This window comes from Dipodomys ordii, unplaced genomic scaffold, assembly GCF_000151885.1.
Source record: "Dipodomys ordii isolate 6190 unplaced genomic scaffold, Dord_2.0 Scaffold120, whole genome shotgun sequence".
In the NCBI taxonomy this organism is placed as follows: domain Eukaryota; kingdom Metazoa; phylum Chordata; class Mammalia; order Rodentia; family Heteromyidae; genus Dipodomys; species Dipodomys ordii.
In genome coordinates, this window is record NW_012267336.1 from 419,059 (window position 1) to 438,689 (window position 19,631).

The 19,631-nt window shown below is 45.4% G+C and overlaps 1 protein-coding gene across 1 annotated transcript in view; it reads left to right on the forward strand.

Moving 5' to 3' along the window:
* Kif6 (kinesin family member 6) overlaps window positions 1-19,631 on the forward strand; it is a 240,101-nt gene that overhangs the window by 84,501 nt on the left and 135,969 nt on the right. Inside the window, exons 8-10 of the mRNA XM_013029563.1 lie at window positions 7,966-8,109; window positions 9,615-9,701; window positions 14,022-14,125. Coding sequence (XP_012885017.1) covers window positions 7,966-8,109; window positions 9,615-9,701; window positions 14,022-14,125 — 335 coding nt within the window. The remainder of the gene's footprint in view (window positions 1-7,965; window positions 8,110-9,614; window positions 9,702-14,021; window positions 14,126-19,631) is intronic.

Below are 19,631 nucleotides of genomic sequence, written 5' to 3' on the forward strand. Positions count from 1 at the left end.
CCCCAAAGAGCTCATGGTCTGAGGCAGGCAGAGCGGCATTCGTACGCAGCCATCAGGCAGGTGACATTATGTATGTAATCAAACTTTAAGTCAGGTGAGAGTGGTGCTGAGAAAGGAAAAGGTGTGAGGAGAGTTTAGAACGGGGATCTGACTTAGACCGAGGAGGTGAACGTTAGTAGCATTTCTCTACAGACCTGACACTAAACAGAGACTTACAGAATGAGTGGGAGTGAGTCAGGAGAGGGTGGGGGCAGAGCAGGTCAGGCCCTTGGGAACTAAGAGCCTATCCTTGCTGCACTCCCAGGGTGGACTGTCAGTGGAATGCCTCTGACCCTTGGCTCTCCGTAAGTCTTCGGTTTCATTTTCACCCACGGCATCACAGCAGCTGATAGCGATTTACCCTGAGATCCGAGTGCCTTCAGAGACACATGGGATCAGGGAGAGAAGGAGAGCAGCACAAGGAGAAAAGACATAAATATGAAACATGGAGGTGTGATCGGTACGGCCGAGTAAGTCTAGGCAAGTTAAAGGATGGGAGAGAAAATTTGGAATTGCACTCAGAGACAGTCGAGGGAACCAAGGAGTCTAAATAATAAGACTATTAAAAAACGAGAGGATATTTAATGCCGTAGCATAATTCTAAATGTTTACAATCCAGTTCTCCTTATGGGATACTTCATTGTATAGCTAAGGAGAATGGGGCTGCCACATAATTTTGCATCATTAACTTTGCTAGCTTCACTCCTTCCTTCCTTCATTAGCTTGTGATCGAATCTTAGCTTGTGCTAGGAGCTTTGTTAGGCACCGGGAAGATGCACGACTCAGGAGGACCAAACAGAAAAGCACACGAACCCACACTTGCAACACAAGTAAACTCCATCATAGAAACACATTGGAGTGTCTGTGATTAATTACATCGTCCATTTCTTGGTGTTAGCATAAAAGATAGAGGTGAATGGAGGGGGTGGGCGGGGCTGGGAGAGAAGGCAGAGGAGAGTGAAGAAAGGGATGACACTGAACAAGATGCATCACATTCATAAACTGACATGTTGAATGAAACCCCTTCGTTCAACTACTTGGATAATTTCTTTTTTAATTCTAAGATAGAGATGGACCAACGAGTAGTCTGGCATTGATTTCGCCTGCATTGATTTAGAAACTCCAGGCAGAATTCTAATAACCATCTTGGCCACACAGTGGCAAGACCTCACACCTGCTCCAGGTGACGGAAGGGGGTGGGGGGAGGGGGGAGACACAGCCAGTCTGAGTCGAAGGCACCACGCCATGTTCATAAGTAAATAACTTGCCTTTTGCCAGAGTGTGGTTGGTTGGTTTTGGAGCTCTCCTTGTGTATGCAGTGCTTTTTTCCAAAACCTTTCCTCAAAAACATTTGAAGCCACAATAACAGGGTACGTTTTAGCCGTGGACAAGGAGTTCGTGTGAGGAGAGGGAAGGGAGCCGCGCATGCGCCCGCTAGCTGGAAACCTCACCCGAGTGCCCCTGGCGTGACCTGTGAGAAACCACTGGGCAGCGAGTGCGTGCTCTGCACCACTTCAGAATTCAGTCCCGGGGCTGCCTTCGGCCAGTAACGCATCGCAAGTCAGATTGGTTCAGAGTCTGGGTTTCCATTTGGCTCCCACTGCTTGGGTTTTGTTCAGCAGAAAAATTAATGGTGCTAGTTCTAGTCAGAGCCATTCCAAAAACCTTTCAGTTCTTCAGAGGATAATTCACCATGCCCTTCTGGGCACTTTAAAGGAAAGTCTCTTTACTTCATGACACAGTTAAGTGGAGTGACTGATACCAGCCCCTCACTCGTAGATCCCTAGGGCTGTGATCAGGTATACTGTGAGCTTCTGCTCTTTGTCACTCACAGAATGCTTTCAGGAGCATCTGGCATTGTATTTATACAAGAAATCAAAAATAGAAGTTAGCATTAAAAATATATATAAGGCAAGTTATATGCTTCCTCCTTACCCCTGTGCATTTCAGAAGATCATTGGTTTCCTGGCAAATTGGATGAGCCCCAGAAACCCCACACCAGCCATCCCCTCCCTGTCCCTCTCCCCCCTCCCCGCCCCTTGTGGGTCATTTGGCAGCTGGGAGTCTACCCCCAAGTGGCCGGTGCTCACTGAGGTCTTCCCAGTCAGAGCAGAGACACCCATGTGAATTCCTCAGCCAAACAAATGGCCCAGGCCTGTATTTACAAGGTAAAAATCAGTCTCCAAAAAGCATCACTAAGAACTGACAGTTCCCAGACGCTTCCACAGCTCTTAGTGCTTTCTATCTTACTAAGAATGAGCTCAGATATTATCTTTCTTGACCTTTAAAAAAAAATCTCGCCAGGCTGGGAGCCTGGACTCAAGCCTATAACCTTAGCTACTCAGGAGGACTGGATCTGAGGAAGGCAATTCAAAGCCAGCCCGGACAGGAAAGTCCATGAGACTCTTATCTCCAGTTAACCACCAGAAAACTGGAAGTGGTGCTGTGGCTCAAAGTGGTAACCCACCAGCTTTGAGTGAAAAGGGCCAAGGACAGCACCCAGGCTCTGAGTTCTAGCCCCACAACTGACCAAAAGAAAAATCTCTCCAAGACAGACAGGCAGGCATTAGAATCCCATTTTTACAGGTGAGGAAATGAAGGCTAAGTAGATTTTAGAGATTTGCCTAAGATCACACAAATGGTAAGCCAGATTCTCACTCCAAATTCTTCTAACAAGGGTTACTGCCTTTATTTACTTCATTTTGAGGAGAAAGTACTAGCGTATGAACTGAGGGTCTTGCCCTTAGTAGGCAGGTACTCTACCACCTGAGCCACGCCCATAGGCCTTTTTGCTGTGGTCATTTTTGAGATGTGGTCTTACCTTTCTGCCCAGGCTGACCTGGGCATCTTCTTGTAGCTGGGGTTACAAATACACACCACTATCCTAGATTTTTCTGTTGACATACAATGTTCCTTTTACTCAGGCTGACCTCAAACTATAATCCTCCCAATCTCAGCCTCCCAAGTAGCTAGGACTCCACAGTATACATCATTGTGCTGAGCTTACTTCACTTTTTTTGTTATTGTTGTTTGTTATGGGGCTTGAACTCTGGGCCTGGATGCTGTCCCTCAGCTCTTCAGCTCAAGGTGAGCACTCTACCACTTGAGCCACAGTACCACTTCCGGTTTTCTGGTGGTTAATTAGAGATAAGGGTCTTGTGGACTTTCCTGCCCAGGCTGGCTTTGAACCATGATCCTCAGATCTCAGCCTCCTGAGTAGCTAGGATTACAGCATGAGCCTCCAGGACCCAGCTTACTTCACTTTTTAAAGTCATCTCTTCAATTTTAGCATTCATTTTTCTGGAGAGGATACTGGAATGACTTCTGCAGTGTCCATTCTAGGAGGGAGTTGCAAAGGCCTGTTCAAAACTAGGAGCAGCTCCTGATTGGTCTGAGTGGACTGGAGACTTTCTCCTGGGTAGAGTGGTTAAAGGGAGGACCAAGGGTCAAGGTGGTCCTTAGAGAAGCTCAATGCTAATTTGACAACCAGGAAAGACAATCTCACCAGAGTTATGAATAAACTTTAATACATGGAGCATTACCCAACCACCCTGCGGCTATGAGAAGGATAACTTCTACCACCTGGAAGACAAAACCACGTCCTGGTGGTGGAGAGGCATGCTACCACTGAGCCACACCCCTAGCTCCTTTCAGGTTATTTCTCACCTAGAACCTTTCTTATTTATTATTATTATTTTGTTGGTTGGTGACGGGGCATGAACTCTGGACCTGGGCACTGTCCCTGAGCTCTTTTTGCCTAAGGCTAGTGCTCTACCACTTTGAGCCACAGTGCCATTCCAGTTTTCTGGTGGTTCATTGGGGACAGGAGTCTCCCGGACTTTCCTGCCAGGGCTGGCTTTGAACTGCAATCCTTAGATCTCAGCCTCCTGAGTAGCTAGGACTACAGGCGTGAGCTACCAGGGCCTGGCTTGAGCTTTTGCTATTTTAATCATTCCACCAATAAGTGTCCCTCGTGACCAAAACCATTTTCAGTTAATTTTTTTTCCTTACTTGCAGCCAAAATTGAGTTTACTAACATACAATTTAGTATCAACAGAAGCTCCATGAGCCTTTTCTTCCTCGCGTTAAATAAGTTGTCAATAAAGCCATTGAGTAGAAAAGATATCGGTGTTTCCTAGAGGAGGGAAAACATTGTTATGATATCTGCTTCGTGAAAAGAACTTTAAAGTACTTGGAGAACCGTTAGGTGTCTAATGGGTGATTGCATAAACAATCTCACTGCTTTCCCTGGACACGTCACACCAGTCCCTGCCTGTTTGTGGTAGTAGCTGGTATTTGGCCCTTCCTTGCCTGTTCTGGATGTTTAATTTGTCCGCTTGGTTTTTGGGGCCTGGCGTTCTGCTTACCGCCCCTTGCCACTTAGCTTGAGTCAGCTGTGTGTCTTCTTCCTTTCCAATGACACCGAGACAGTTCCCCCAACTTTCACACACTGCTTTCCTTCATTCCTTCACTTCACAAAAATGTGTCCCGCACATGCCATATTGATCAGATTGCTTAGTCGCCAACCGGAAACTCCATAGCAGCTATTTTAAGCAGCACAGTTTACTAAACATAAAGAATCTCAAGAAAAGCCAGAGAGCTGGGCTTGGCTGCAACCCAGCAGAGAGCACAGCAATCAGAAGACACACCTAACAGTGCCACCGAAGTGGTCTCCAACACTCGACTGCTAGCCCCACTTGGCCCGTAGGACGTTAAGCCTTAGATTCCAGGAACTACCACAACTGTCCCTGCCCACCACACTCTGCAATAGTCTAATCTTCCTCTCAGTGCTCACCTCTGGATCCCACCAGAGGTGGCTGGGCACTTGGGCTACCTTATACAAAATATGACTTGAAAGAAGAGTGGAAAACGTGGTTTTGTAGGAGATCAAACTAGACAAGGAATTATCCCGAGAGCAGAGTGAGACCCCTTAGTTTCTGCCACATGTGCCAAGAACTGGGTAGGCACTGTTCAGTCGGTTCACAGAGTTGTGAAGTTAAGAGAGGTGACATTTCTGGCCTTGGAGAGCAAGCAGAAAGTCTGACTGACAGTATATGAGTTAACAAACACAATTCTAAATAGTGGCATATACTAGAAGAAAACAAAATAACGTAGTCAACTGGAGATGGCTGTGTTCTATTTGAAAAGCGCTCATGAGGGGACAAAATGTAAACAGAGATTTGAATGACAAGAAGTAGGAAGCTGCATGGAAGTCCAGAGCAGAGGCATTTGAGGTAAAAAGAAAAGCAAGTTCAAAGGTTCTGACACAACACGAAGGCCGTGGCAGGCAAAAGGAATATGGTGAGGCCAGATGGACAGGTACGAGGAGAGGTCACACAGGACCGGGGTTGTATACGAAACGTTTAGGGAGCTACCGGAGGTCATGAGCAGGGCAGTGACCTGGTGTGACTCACATCTTACAAAGATTCCTCTGGCTGCTGTATGGAGAAGAGTCTGTGGATGGGCAGAAGTAGAAGCAGAGAGACTGACTCAAAGCCTCACGCAGTTGTTCTAAGAAAGAATCTTGTACGCGTGGACTAGAGCAGTGGCAAGAGAGGCCCATTCTGGGTACGGTGTGTGGGTACCATGAGCCATTGCTGGTGAACTGGATGTTCGAATGGGGGCAAATCAAGGTTAATGGCTGGGGTTTAGCCCAATTAACTAGGAGCATAGTGCTGCCAGGGAAGACCTGGGAAAGTACCTGTCATGGGAAAAGAGAGGAGAGAAACACAAGCATAGAAATCTGGATGGAAGATATAGCGATGCTGAGGAGATTGAGATCCAGGATATATATTGGGAAGACATCAAGATAGAAAGCCAGTTGGGTGCCTCACACCTGTAATCCCAGCTTCTCAGGAGGCTTAGATTTGAGGATCAGGGTTCAAAGCCAGGGGCAGGAAAATCTGTGAGACTCTTATCTCCAGATAACCACCAGAATACTTGAAGTAGACCTGTGGCTTGAAGTGGTGGAGCCCTAGCTGGAAGCCAATGCTTTAGGAACAAAAACAAGAGGGGCCTCCCTTTTAATAGTGGTGTGGGGGGCATTCAGAGTTTGATACACCATGAGGGCCAAAGCCAATAGGAACAGAAGGGGAGGATGGAGCCTGGCCTTAGGAGCATGCAGAGGTTGAGGGAGCTCTGTCAGCTCAGACTGCAGCTGGGGGGGAAAGAAGGCATAGAGAGGGGTAGGTATAAAAGCCTCATCTTTCAGGCTATAAAAGTGATGGTTGCCAGTGAGATTGTGAGCCAGACACAGGCTTACCCCTGTAATCCTAGTTACTCAGGAGGCTGAGACCTAAGGATCAGAGCTCGAAGCCAGCATGGGCAGAAAAGTCTGTGAGATTCTTACCTCCAATAAAATATCCTTCTCTCCCCCCCCCAAAAAAACACCAACAGTAGAACCGTGGCTCGAGTGGGAAGCACTAACAAGAAGCTTGAACAAAATAAGCTCAGAGAGTGCACAAGACTGGCGTGCGCACACATGAGCACACACACAGAAGGAGGAGGCGGAGGAGAAGAAGAAGGAGAAGAGGTAGAGGAGGAGGGAAAGGGAGGGAGGAAGGAAGGGAAGGAAGGAAGGAAGGAAGGAAGGAAGGAAGGAAGGAAGGAAGGAAGGAAAAAGGTGATCATTGAGTAGGAGAGCACAGGATTGTGTGTAGAAACATCTCTAGTCATTTGTGCATTGTGTAAGGTGAGACTGGGGCTGTAGTTCTATGTTTTGTTGAAAACTGTCTTCACAGAACCATTCTCCCATCTGTTTTGTAAGCTAAATGAGTCAGGAAGGCTGTGGTCAGCCAGCTCCACAGCTGGACAGCGGGAGAGCAGTGGCAGGTGTGCCAGGTGTGTTTAGGAGTCAGAATCTTGGGATGGACTGAGGTCACATTCCATGGTGACTCACGCCAGCCACTTTGCAATGGACAGCAGACACTAGAACGAGTGTGTGTGTGTGTGTGTGTGTGTGTGTGTGTGTGTGTGTTTGCTGAAACTGGAACTTAAACCTAGTGCCTCATGGTCTCTTGGGTTTTTGCTCAAGGTTGGTGCCCTATGCCTTGAGCCATACTTCCACTTCTGGCTTTTTGCTGGTTAATTGGAGATAAGAGTCCTTCAAACCACGAGCCTCAGATCTCAGCCTCCTGAGTAGCAATGATTACAGGTGTAGGCCACTGCCACTTTGGTCCCAGCAAGTTTTGTCCAATAACACCTATACATTCATCCATCCACCTAGAACCTTCCTAGGATCTACTTCAGAAGCTTGGGATGAGCAAGCCCTAGATAAGCCAAGACAAGTTCCTCAGCCCCTTCCAGTGTCAGCAAACACGTAGACAGTGCTCAGAGGCTAGTCATACTCTTCGCACTGTGCGTTTTTTAGCTCTTAATCATCTCAACTTCCTCAGAGGTAGGAACTGTTTTGAGCCCAGTTTTACATATGAGGAGACAGAGGTGAGGCATTGAGCTACATTTCCCCCACAAGGACTTTGATGTGGACAATCTTCCATCAGAGTCTGAGATCTCAGCCTCATTCGAGACGGCTTCCCAAGGCCCCGCTTCACCGATCTGCCTCTTACGTCTTGGAGACGGAGCCTGCAGCTCCACTCTGATAGGATTAAAGTAATCAGGCATGGTCACTGAGCCTTTTAGACCAATTTTCCAGTGGCTATGAACTGAACAATAGTCTGTCCAATTCTACACAAGTTATGTCACATGTCCAACAATCGCCAGCTTTGCGATGTTCCGGTGACGCTTCGTTTACTTTGCACCATCTTCACCATTTTCAGACTGAAGCTTCTTGCCGCAGTGTTTATTCTGTGCCTGGGCTGTGCATGTCAGCAGCACGTCGTTACTCCGCCTCTGTGTTTGTGTCGCTGTTGCAGCTCCGTTGTTTGCCCTTCTGCCAAGGTGACGCCATGGTTTTCCTGCTTTGCACAGGTCATCATCGCCCTTTCAGAGAAACACCGCTCACACATCCCTTACCGGAACTCCATGATGACCAGCGTGCTGCGGGACAGCCTGGGGGGCAACTGCATGACCACCATGATCGCCACGCTGTCCCTGGAGAAAAGGAACATCGACGTACGTTGGTCCTTCTTTCTGGAGATCTTAGTCCACCGGGGGTATCTATTCTTAGTTTGCGAGCTGGAGTTGGGGGGCTGCTTGGGGAGTTTGCATCTTTTCCCTCTTCGGAGGCACACACACCACAGAGTCCGCAGCTTCGGCTGCTGGCCACTATTGCAATCGCCTACCCTCAGCCCATGAGAACTGACTTCCTATGATTACAAGAAGCCTCCTGCGATTCTGCGGTGGGCCTGCCAATTGGTTCTTTCTCAGCCATGTAAATAAGAAGCGACCTATCAACTCGTCTTGCTCAGTGTTGCTCCGGAATGCCTTGATGATACCTGGAGACTGGTTCCTGGACGGGGAGAGGGCAGGACCTGGGCAGGGGCTGCTGCTGACTGGCTTTTCTGTGACATTTTAGGGCTAGCTTATGGCGCGCGCATGCGTGCATTTCAATTTAATGGGTAATCCAGACACTTTCCAGAAGAGGACAGCAGAAAGCAACAGCATGCTTCTGTCCCCCTTCTGTGCCCCTGCCCCCAGATGAAGGCCCCAGCATTTGGTGGTGAGGACCTTTTATCCATATAGAGATCCATTTTGTAGTCTTTCATGTTTGTGGGTTGTGGTATATAATGTGATTATCACACACACACACATGTAGATGAATGGACAGACAGACAGAAGGACAGACTGACCAACAGGTCAATAAATCTCTCTCTATATATATTTGGTTTAAGAGAGCTGTAGGAAGTGGATCTGTGCCTCAAGGGATAAAGCACTAGCCTTGAGTGCAAAAGCTCAGGCACAGTGCCCAGGGCCAGATTTCAAGCTCCAGGACAGGCAGAAAGCAAAAACAGCCAGGAGCCAATGGCTCAAATGCCTGTAATCCTAGCTAGCTACTCAAGAGGCTGAGATCTGAGGATCCCAGTTTGAAGCCAGCCGGGGCAGGAAAGTCCATGAGACTGTTATGTCCAATTAATCACAGAAAAGGCCAGAAGTGTCACTGTGGCTCAAGTAGTAGAGCACTAGCCTTGAGCAAAAGGAACTCAGGGAGAGAACCCAAGCTCAGAGTTCCAGCCCCAGCACCTGGGAGGGGGAGGGGACAGTGGGAAGAGGGAGGGGGAGGGAGGGAGGAATGGAGGAAGGGAAGGAGGAAGGGAGGGAGGGAGGAGAGAGGGAAAGGGAGAGGGAGATGGAGAGAAGGGGAGGGAGGGAGGGAGGAAGGGAGAGGGAGGGAGAGAGCTATAGTTGAAAATATAGACCCAGCTGCTATCTAAGACCTCAGGGTCTCCTATAATTTTGACATCAGTCATTTTATTAAGCCAAACCTAATTTTTATATCAAATAATGTCCTAAAGCAAAGCTCCTTAATTTAGAGCCAGGACTCTTCATTGTCTTTTTTTTTTAAATATACCACCCTTTAGGCATGTGTCTTCTTTTCCCTCTAAGAATAAAAATTAAGTTTTATCTGGAGAGAAATATTCTTACGCCATAATATTTTAAGACGTTCTTTTGTCTTTTAGGAGTCCATATCTACTTGCCGATTTGCACAAAGGGTAGCACTCATAAAGAACGAAGCTGTTCTTAATGAAGAAATTGACCCCAGATTGGTAAGCAACTTTTAACTCACTATATATATAGATATATAGATATATATACACTTATATATTAACATACATAGTATATGTTATATATACTTATATATAATATATGTTATCTATTTATATATTTAAAAGTATGTTGAAGATGAGCTAAAACCTTTGAGGGTGTGCTTACTTTGTACTAGGCTGTGTTCTAAATGCAGTTAAGTGCCTTAACTGATTCAATTCTCAAAACAATCTTATAACTAGATTCTCCTCTTACGTCCACAGGTTAAAATTTAAACATGGGGGCTCCACAATTTTAAATCATTTGCTCAGAATCACAGGCTAGGAGGTAACACAGTCAGGATCCAACCCCAGTCTAGCCCAAGAATCTGTACTCTCTCCCCCAGGCCCGCACTGCGCAGTGAGCCCTGCAGTGACCTGCAGTGAGCCCAAGGACTCATCCAACAGGGTCATCAGCAAATCTCTAGACCTGGGAATGGGACTGAGGGGTAGAGTGCTTGCCTCATACACACAGGTACCTGAGTTCAATCCCCAGCACTATACAAAACACAACAACCACAACAAAATGAGATTGCATGTATATACCTTTTTCTTTTTTTTATTGCCAGTTATGGGGCTTGAACTCAGGGACTCAGTGCTGTCCCCGAGCTCTTTTTGCTTAAGGCTAGCGCTCTGCCACTTGAGCCACAGTGTCACTTCCTGTCTTTGAGTGGTTAATTGGAGTCAGGAGTCTCACAGAGACTTTCCTGCATGGGCTGTCTTCGAACCACAAATCTCAGATCTCAGCCTTCTCGGTAGCTAGGATTACAGGCATGAGCCACTGGCACCCGGATGTATATGCCCTTCTAAACACAGAAACACACCGTCTTAGATAAAAATATACATAGAGCTGGGCATAGTGGCACATACCTGTAACAGGAGCACTAAAAAAATGTAGGAAAATTATGAGTTTAAAGCCAACCTGATTGATAGAAAGAAAAGATTTCTTTAATTTTAAAAATAAAAGCCTGTAAGGAAATAATGGCTAATAAATACATAATGTGTTCTACAAATATTTTTTTTAATTCCAGTTTGAGCCTCCAAAAAATTAGGGCAGAGCTAGGGAGAATCCTGAAAAGGAGGAAGAAATCAGAGACTTGAGCCAAGGGCAGCCACATTCCTGGGGTAGCTTTTTCTGATGTTTACACCTGAAGTCTGCTTGGCAGGTATATAGAACTGGCAGCTCTGTAGCAAGAGAAGGATAGAAAGGAAGGGTATTTTTAAGCTGGAGATGAAAATTAGTTTGTAATTTATGGAAAGTAAACTTCCTAGATGTTGAAGGGTTTCTCTTTTTTTAACTTAAAATTTGATTAGAGAGGTTTTTCTTTGAAGCAACTTCAGAATTTGAAAAATAATTGATAATAGGGTGAACACTGTCATACATTTGATGTAGATCATCTGTGAGAGCTTTAAAGAAAAGAAAGTTCCAGAGTGAAAAGCTACTAGCTGATAATTGAACGAATTACTGAGGTCTTCCTAGTGCAGACGAATCTGATAATTGACAAGTGTTGTTTCTTGATCTATGTCTAAATCTCATGTTTATTTTTATTATTTTATGGATATATCTGTTTGAAGCACAAGTGACTTAAAAAAAAAAAAACCACCCAAGATGAACATGGGTTTCATTTCCTATGTCTTACTTGTAGTACTGGGGTTTGAATCAGGCACTTGCTAGGCAGCCTCTATACTGCTTGAGCCAGGCCTCCAGCCCTTTACTCTTGACTTTAACAGCAAATGTGGACATGGTCCTGTGTGATCAGGATCACCAAGGACCCAATCTGCTTTCTTTACAAGTTTTGGTACATCAGAGAGACAAGGTGATTAAAGGATCGTGAACCAAGGCAGAGCCGGGAGAGTTTCTAGAGTTCCTGTGGCAGTCTGACAGGAAGTACAATTGGGGCCATTTCAAACCCTGGAAATCTGGCTTCTATTTGAGATGGCTGCTCAATAAGACAGAATTTAATATCTGAGTTGACTTTGAAGCCTTAGCAGAAGTCGGAAAACATGGGATCATTATTAATTTAGTAGAGGAAGGTGCGAATGCATGACTCGCACAGGTCTCTGAAGAGCTTCCTTCCAGGTTGCCTGAAGATTCTGACCCTTGTTTGGGGGAAACAAAAAGTAACATCACCCTGGGTGTTTAAATGAAATTCTAAGACCACTGGCATGTTCGAAATACTCAACACCATGTTTCTTGGACTTCTGGTCCTGTGTGTGCACTCCAGAGAGACTGAAACCACCTGTCTGCATTAAAAACATCTTTGAAGTGCACAGCTGAGGTTGACAGGAAGTAGGGAAGTTCTCTGGAGCCCAGAATCAAACCCGAGGCTGCATTTGCCCTTGAATGGGGAAGGGGATGGGTTGATAGAGGTCAAACTCCTGGGTCTTTGCCAGGTGGGTATTGAACCTAAGATACCTCCCCCAGCCCTATAAAACTGCTGAAGGGTCCAACCAGAAAACAGTTCTGTCCTCTAACACAGGGCAGTGTTGTGTCAGCTTATCTGCCTCAGCTTTCTCTATAGACAGAAAAAAATCATAATGGTTTTGATGAAAAATTAAATCTCTACTCTCAACTTCACCTAGGTTGGAAATTCAGTTTTACACTCACACACACACACACACACACATACACACACACACACACGCACGCACGCACGCACGCACGCACACACACACACACACACACACACACCCTTTAATCTGGTAATTCTCCAAGCAAAGAATTGTAGAAGTGAACAAAGAAAGGAAAGAAGAAATAGGATGGCAACAAGGGAGGGAGGGAAGGAGGGAGCTGATTTTTCGTTTATTTACTTTTAAGAAACAGCAAGCATTCAAGGAAGAGTGAAAACTGCAACTTACTAATTTTTGTTTTAGGAAGTTTGTATTGTGATGATATAATTACTACGATATATAGTATATACAGGTGTGTGATCTGATTAGTGCATACACACAATGGAATTTTACTCACCGATTAGAATGATACTATATATCATTTGCAAAGAAAGGGAAGGACCTGAAAAGCATTATGTTAAGTGAAGTCAGTCAGACCCAGAAGGACAACGGTTGCCTGTTTTCTCTCATATGTGGAAGCTAGAATTAGTTTATAAACATACAAGTAAAAACGTTGGCTGGTATACAAGTGTATACAAATGTATTAACTGAAATATAGTAGATCCAAGGGAGAACTCACGTAGTAATTCCTCAGAAAGGCAAAGTCAAAGCTCAGTGAAATAAATGCCAGGAAGTGGGTCCTTGAAAGGGGTGAGATGGGGGTCAAGGGGAGAGTGGTGGACAAATGAGGAGAAAAAGCCCGGGAGAATGCAGTCACGAATCCAGTGTACATCCTGGGAAAGCAGGAAGGGTGAGGGCAGGGGAGGGTTGGGTGTGATGGGGAATGTTGAAGGGGGGGGGGTGGCATTGTATTCAGAAACTGCTTCAGGAAATGGCAACTCCTTGATGCAAAGAAAAAAAACAAGATATTTTTGCAATCCTAATATCCACTCACAAGACACATAGGTAAACACATTGTGCTAGGTTCTCTTATTGAAATATTATATGTTCATGAAATTTAATGAGCCAGAGTCACAGGGGCCAATAAAAATAAGCTTAAAAACAAAACAAAGCAAGATGCAATTACATGCCGTGATGCATTCACGGAGTTTAGGGTATGAAGAATGACAGCGTGCGTTCATTACCGTGCACCCATCCATTCGGGGTAAATGCATGAAAACACACAGGCCATGGCTTGATTCCCCCAAAAGGTATGGTGATGAGTGATCTCCCCAGAAAGGATGGAAGAGGAGTAAAAAGGGGAGGGCTCCAGTTATATCAGTAATGTTCTGTTTTGTTTTAAAAATAATAATAATTCTAGACCTAATTTAATAAAGTGGTACCATTGAACAAAGCTGATGGTAGGGACAGGAATATCTTTTATATCATTATCCATTTTGGTATCCTTAAAACAGATCATCTTTTTTGGGGGGGTCATTTGTGGGGCTTGAACTCAGGACCTAGGCGCTGTCCTTGATCCTCTGTGTGCTCAAGGCTAACTACCACTTGAGCCACAATGCCACTTCCGGTTTTTAAGTGGTTAATTGGAGATAAGAGCCTCACAGGGACTTTCCTGGCCAGGCTGCCTTTGAACAGCGGCGATCTCAGATCTCAGCCTCCTGAGTTGCTGGGATTTCTGGGTGAGCTAGTTAATCACAGTAAAAGATGCACACTCTCTGCCACCAAGCTCGCCTTTACAAGTTGCCATTTCCCCTCCCGCCTTGCGGTTTGCAGATGATCCTTCGCCTCCAGAAGGAAATCCAGGAACTGAAGGATGAGCTGGCCATGGTCACCGGGGAGCCGAGGACAGAGGCCCTCACCGAAGCAGAGCTCCTTCAGTAAGCTTGCCTGCTCCATCCCCTTCTCTTTTCTTTCACCGTGCTAGTTTGTATTAAGTTTCTCTCTGTTGGCTTTGATGTAATGAATTCACCTCAAAGCAGTCTCCGAGGACGGTCTGAAATTACCTTTGGGCGCCAGTGGGGAGGGGTGGCTTTCCAGGCAGAGCTGGCGGTGTCTGGGCCACCTCGGAAAGCACAGAGAGGGGGGTGAGTGGCATTATCTTTCTCATGCCCAGCCGCAGACCAGGGGGGCCGCATAACCACCATGCAGGGCTATCCTTCACGCACACCCAAACACCGCAGCTGGACGTCTCGGATCGGACAGGAAGTTGAGATGCATCCTTGGTATTAAACTTCATCTTGCTGCAAGCACAAATGTATCCCATACTCAAGCTCTCTCCTTTAACACATAGATGCCCCCCCCCCCCGTGTTAGAGTCCAAACACACAAAGGGGGAGTAGAATTCGGTATTCAGGACCAGGACTGCACCTCTCCACGTTTAGATTTTCAGCCTGATGGCGGCACAGTGGGACTCCGCTTCTCCCTCTAATAACAAGCCATGGTGCTCGCCTCCCTTGTTCTCTCTGTGCTGCCCGGCTGTCAAGGCTTGTACAGTGGACATACTGGATTAGGTTTAGAAGGCGGTGGCATCCTTTATTTTTGAATTTGAAATAGAATTACCCAACGTTAAAAAGAGGGGGAGGGAAGAACTACCCTAAGTTTTCCTAAAGAAGCAAAGCTATTTCACCTAACTCTTCCTTCACCAGGGAAAATAATCAATAGGAGAGATAATCGTTCTCTTTACGCTACTGTACCTCTGCCTGCCAGGCATGGCTAAAACTTGAAAATGCTTTTGTCGAAGTTCCCGTCAGGCTCAAAGCTTTCCTTCCTCCAGTGTAGTGTTTCCTAACTCTAGAGCATTGCTAACATGATGGGTCCCTAAGGCTTCCTGTACAAAACTGCTTTGTGCCGTATTTGCAACCAAGGTGAAATGATATTGCCAAAGTTACCTTTTTAAGGGCTGTATATCGTCCTCTGAAATCACTTGGGATATCCTCAGTATTCAGAGCACAGAGCTGAGGATTGCTTTCCCTGGGGTGTGGGGGGGGGGGCTCCTTTCCACTCATAGAAAGGAATTACCTATTATTATCTTTGAAAACCATCTCCTTGAAATTCTGATCTTCAAGTCAGGATCCATCCAGGAAAAGAAAACAACTCTAGGCCTTTCAGCAGAAGGAAGCAGGACACCAGAGGCCTAGAGGATGGCGTGTCTGAGATGCTCAGCAGGCAGGGAGGCAGGGCTCTAGAGATGAATGACAGTGGAAGTTCCGTGTCCGCTCCAGGACCGTGGGGGAGGGGGGACAGTGGGACAGGAAGCAGGAGCTGCTGGGCAGGCGTGGTCTTGGAGACATTCGTCTAGGGCACTGCCCTTGACTTCTCTCCATTCCCCATTCACTGAGCTTACCCCCAAGTCAGCTGATAAAGCAGCCAGGGAATGGATAGTTTCCTGGGATGCAGGATCAAATAGGGAAGGGGTAGAAACTGGATTTCAGCGCATCGTCATATCAAAACAGCATCTTAAATACAGAAAGTACCCGTGCTTTCTCTTAATTCCTGTGTTATTCTCTTGGTGGCTTACGGGGCTCGGTTTATGGGTAAGAGTTCCCGTGTGATGATTTTTGATAGGACACCAAGTACATTTGTGCTGCATCAAGTCTAGAGAATTATAAGTGTAAAGAATGTAAAGAAGCGCATGGATCCACAGCCATACCTAAACGGAAGAAGTAGACTTACAAAAGGGATTAGAAGCTTCTAGGAAGTCTTGAGACAGTGAAAGTTGGGGGCTCTGATGAGCAGAGAAAAGGATTGCCGTGGACAAGGATAACGTTTAGCCTTCACGCCTGGAAGTGGAGGAACCCTGGAGCCCCGAGGGCCGGGAACACCCATCAGGCATTGCCAGCGCTGCCTAGGGCCGGGAACACCCATCAGGCATTGCCTGCGCTGCCTTGGCGTGAGCCACTGCCCTCCTCCTCCGAGGTGTTGAGGATGCAGACACGGGGAAGGCTCCAGGCCAGTGATGGAGAAGGACCAAGAAAGGGTCTGCCAAGCAGCTGCTGCCTTCAGCCCTGCACTCCCCTCTCCCCATGGGAAAGCGCGAGGACCATGAGCAGCGAGAGCTGCTTTAGCCTCTCATCCGAAACCAGCTGTCCACACCAAGACACCAGGGAGTCTGGAAAAGATGAGCTCACAGCCAGGAATGGCGATAGATCGATAGATCAATAGATAGATAGATCAATAGATAGATAGAGGCTTCCAACATCAGAAGGACAAGAGCAAGAGAAACCCCCCGAAGTGCAGGCACCCAGAACCAAGCCTTAGCAAGAAAATAATATGTGTAGGACAATAAAATATGGGCTTATATCTAGGAAACAACAACTGGGCTTGATTTCTCCGATACAGAGTCAAAAGATCTCAGAAATAGGGCAAAAAGAGTATCGTTGTCATTGTGAATATAATAGTTTGATAGTAGAGTGGAAAAAAAAACAAGTGGCAAAATTAGTGAGCTAGGAAGATCAGGACTAAATGGTTCTTCCAGAGTACAAAATGCTGCCGAGGAAAGAAAAGTGCTTAAAAGAAAAGGCTCTAAATAATCATTCTAAATTTACCCATGTCTAATAAATAGAAATTTATAGAGAAGAAAACAGAGATGGCCAATAGTTGAAGAAATGATGTGTGAGAATGTTCTAGTACTAAAGAAAAAAATAAGCCATAAGACATCAAGATGAGGTATCAAGCACTAAAAAATATAGTCCTAGTATAGAAAATTTTAGAACCTTAAAATATATAGAGAGAAAAGAGAGTCCAAGTTCACCAGACATGAAAATAGTGCTGAAAGCCAAGGATCTAACATAAAACAACTTCTTACCAACAACTCTAGAAATGAGAAGTCACAGAGCTAAAAGAACAACCACCGAAAGCCTGTAATCCTAGCTAGTCTAGAGGCTGAGATGTGAGGATCATGGTTTGAAGCCAGTCCAGGCAGGAAAATCCAGGAGATTCTTGTCTCCAGTCACCCACCAAAAAGCTGGAAGTGGGGGTGTGGCTCAAGTGGTAGAACATCAGCCTTGAGGAGAAAAAGCTAAGAGACAATACCAGGGCTCTGAGTTCAAGCCCAGTACTGGCACGGCAGAACCTTCCCCCTTGCCTGATCTGTCATCATGCAGCAGGCACATTTCCCCTGCCAGAGCAATATGGAGTTTCACAAGACAGTGACCTTGGTGCCCGTCCATACTTGCAGTAGGAGTTATTCAGGGAAGTGTTTGGTCCTATGGATTCGTTATTGCCATTTGTTTTGTTATAATTAGCTAAGTTACATGTTAGCACAATCTAAGTTTTAACCTATCAAAGAGTCTCTTTTATCATCCTAAAGCAGGATAGTTAACTAAAAATTTGCTTGACATGGGGCACTGTTATTCAATACCATTGCTCTGTACTTTGTCCTGTGAATCCCTGGACCCTCAGAAATAGGAAGCAGCCATACCCACCCCCCAGCCAAGGCAGCATCAGAATCTCCTGGCGCAGGTGCAGTGCAGGAGGGGATAGAGGTATTGGAGAGAAGACAAGTCCTGCAGCAGCACAGGATAGGGCATCCAGGGATCCCTGGCACTCATCCATTGCTCTGTCCTGCTGGCTCCTAGTCTCATGGTAAGCAGGGTATAAGGGCATCAGAAAGAAGATACTTCAGCCAGGCACCAGTGGCTCATACCTGTAATCACTGCTGAGATCTGAGGATTGCAGTTCAAAGCCAGCTTGGGCAGGAAAGTCTGTGAGACTCTTATCTCCAATAAACCAGCAAAAAGTTGTAAGTATAGAGCTCCAGCTTTGAGTTGGGGGCACTGAGGTCAAGTCCTAGTATATGAGAGAGAGAGAGAGAGAGAGAGAACAGGTTTTTTCATAATACGTGAGGAATTTCATGTAGCATCACTGGGCAGTTTGCAGTTGTCTATTAATATCCAGTCCTCTCAAATTTTTGAACTGTTTCCCAACCTTCTAGTTGTTAATGTAAATATTTGTTGCATTGACTTGGATGCTTTAATTGAAGAGGATTTCAACTGTCATCCTCCAGTTATTGTGATATTTTTAGTTTATATCTTTTTTTTTTGGCTGGGTAAATTTGAAAAGAGACAGCTGGATGGAGGCCGTATAGCCAAGTTTATGTTTACACAGAACTTCTTGGGTGAAGATTTGATTGTGATTGATTCTCTAAATACACACAGCTTTGTTCTTCTGGTAAAATATCAAGCCTGTAGATCTTTGGCTAGGCTAGAAGCATTAGATCCTGGCCCAAATCTAACTCAGTGGAATATTTTTGGCATAGCAATATTTTACTTCTGAAATGAAATTGAACTGGATCTCTTGGGCTCCAAAATGTTTGGATACCTCTAAATGTCTGGTTCCTTTCTAACAGAAAAAAAAAAAAGAAATCTTTGTGCAAATCAATTAGTCCTTTGGTCTAAATTTATTGAGTACCTACCAATACTGATCATTGAATAGGTGCTTTGAAGGTTTTTTGGTATGAAAATACAAAAAGTAGTTGCAAGGGATTACAGTTAGGAGGTATCTCACAAATACAGAGACATACACATGTATATATACAAACAAATGTACAAATATATATGTCTACAGAAAACAGAAAGCAAACTGGAAGTATGGCTCAAGTGGTTCCGAGCCTACATAGGAAGTGCAGGGCCTTGAATTCAGACCCCAGCACCAACAAAACAAATAAATGAAACTATAAGTAAGAGAATATATCAGTGGAAAGAATAAATGGATACACAATTTTTCAACTTCTAGTTCTAAATCTACACTTACTAGCTTTTTAGTGACTCTCTAGACTTAAGTTTCCTTATGTATATAAAGTGAGAGTTGATCCTCATCTCTGCACTAGAGTTACGATATCACTCTGTATCTCTAAATTTTAACATCATTTAATTGCATGTGGTTTAATCATTACTTACTCATTATCTATGATTTTTGAAGAAGCATGTAGGGCTGGGTGCTGGTGGCTCATGCCTGTGATCCCAGCTAATCAGTAAGCTGAGATCTGAGAATCTTGGTTCAAAGCCAACCCAGGCAGAAAAGTCCCCTTGAGACTCTTATCTCCAATTAACAACCCAAAAACCACAAGTGGCACTGTGGCTCAAAGTGATAGAGTGCTAGCCTTGTGTTGGGTCTTCGTCTGTCCGTCTTTGGATGGACCGGGTCCGAGGAGGGGTAAGTGCGGCTGCTTGCCCCGTTCCCCAGCCTCCCTTAGCCCAGGAGGCAATCAGACACAGCGGGGAGTCAAGTCAAGCAGGAACTCGTTTATTAACAGGGAGCATCCCCTTTTTAAAGCGAAAGACTGAGGTGATATCTCCATGTTGTTTTGATTTGCATTTCTTTTATGGCTAGGGATGTTGAACATTTCTTCATGTGTCTATTGGCCATCCTTCTTTCTTCTTCAGAG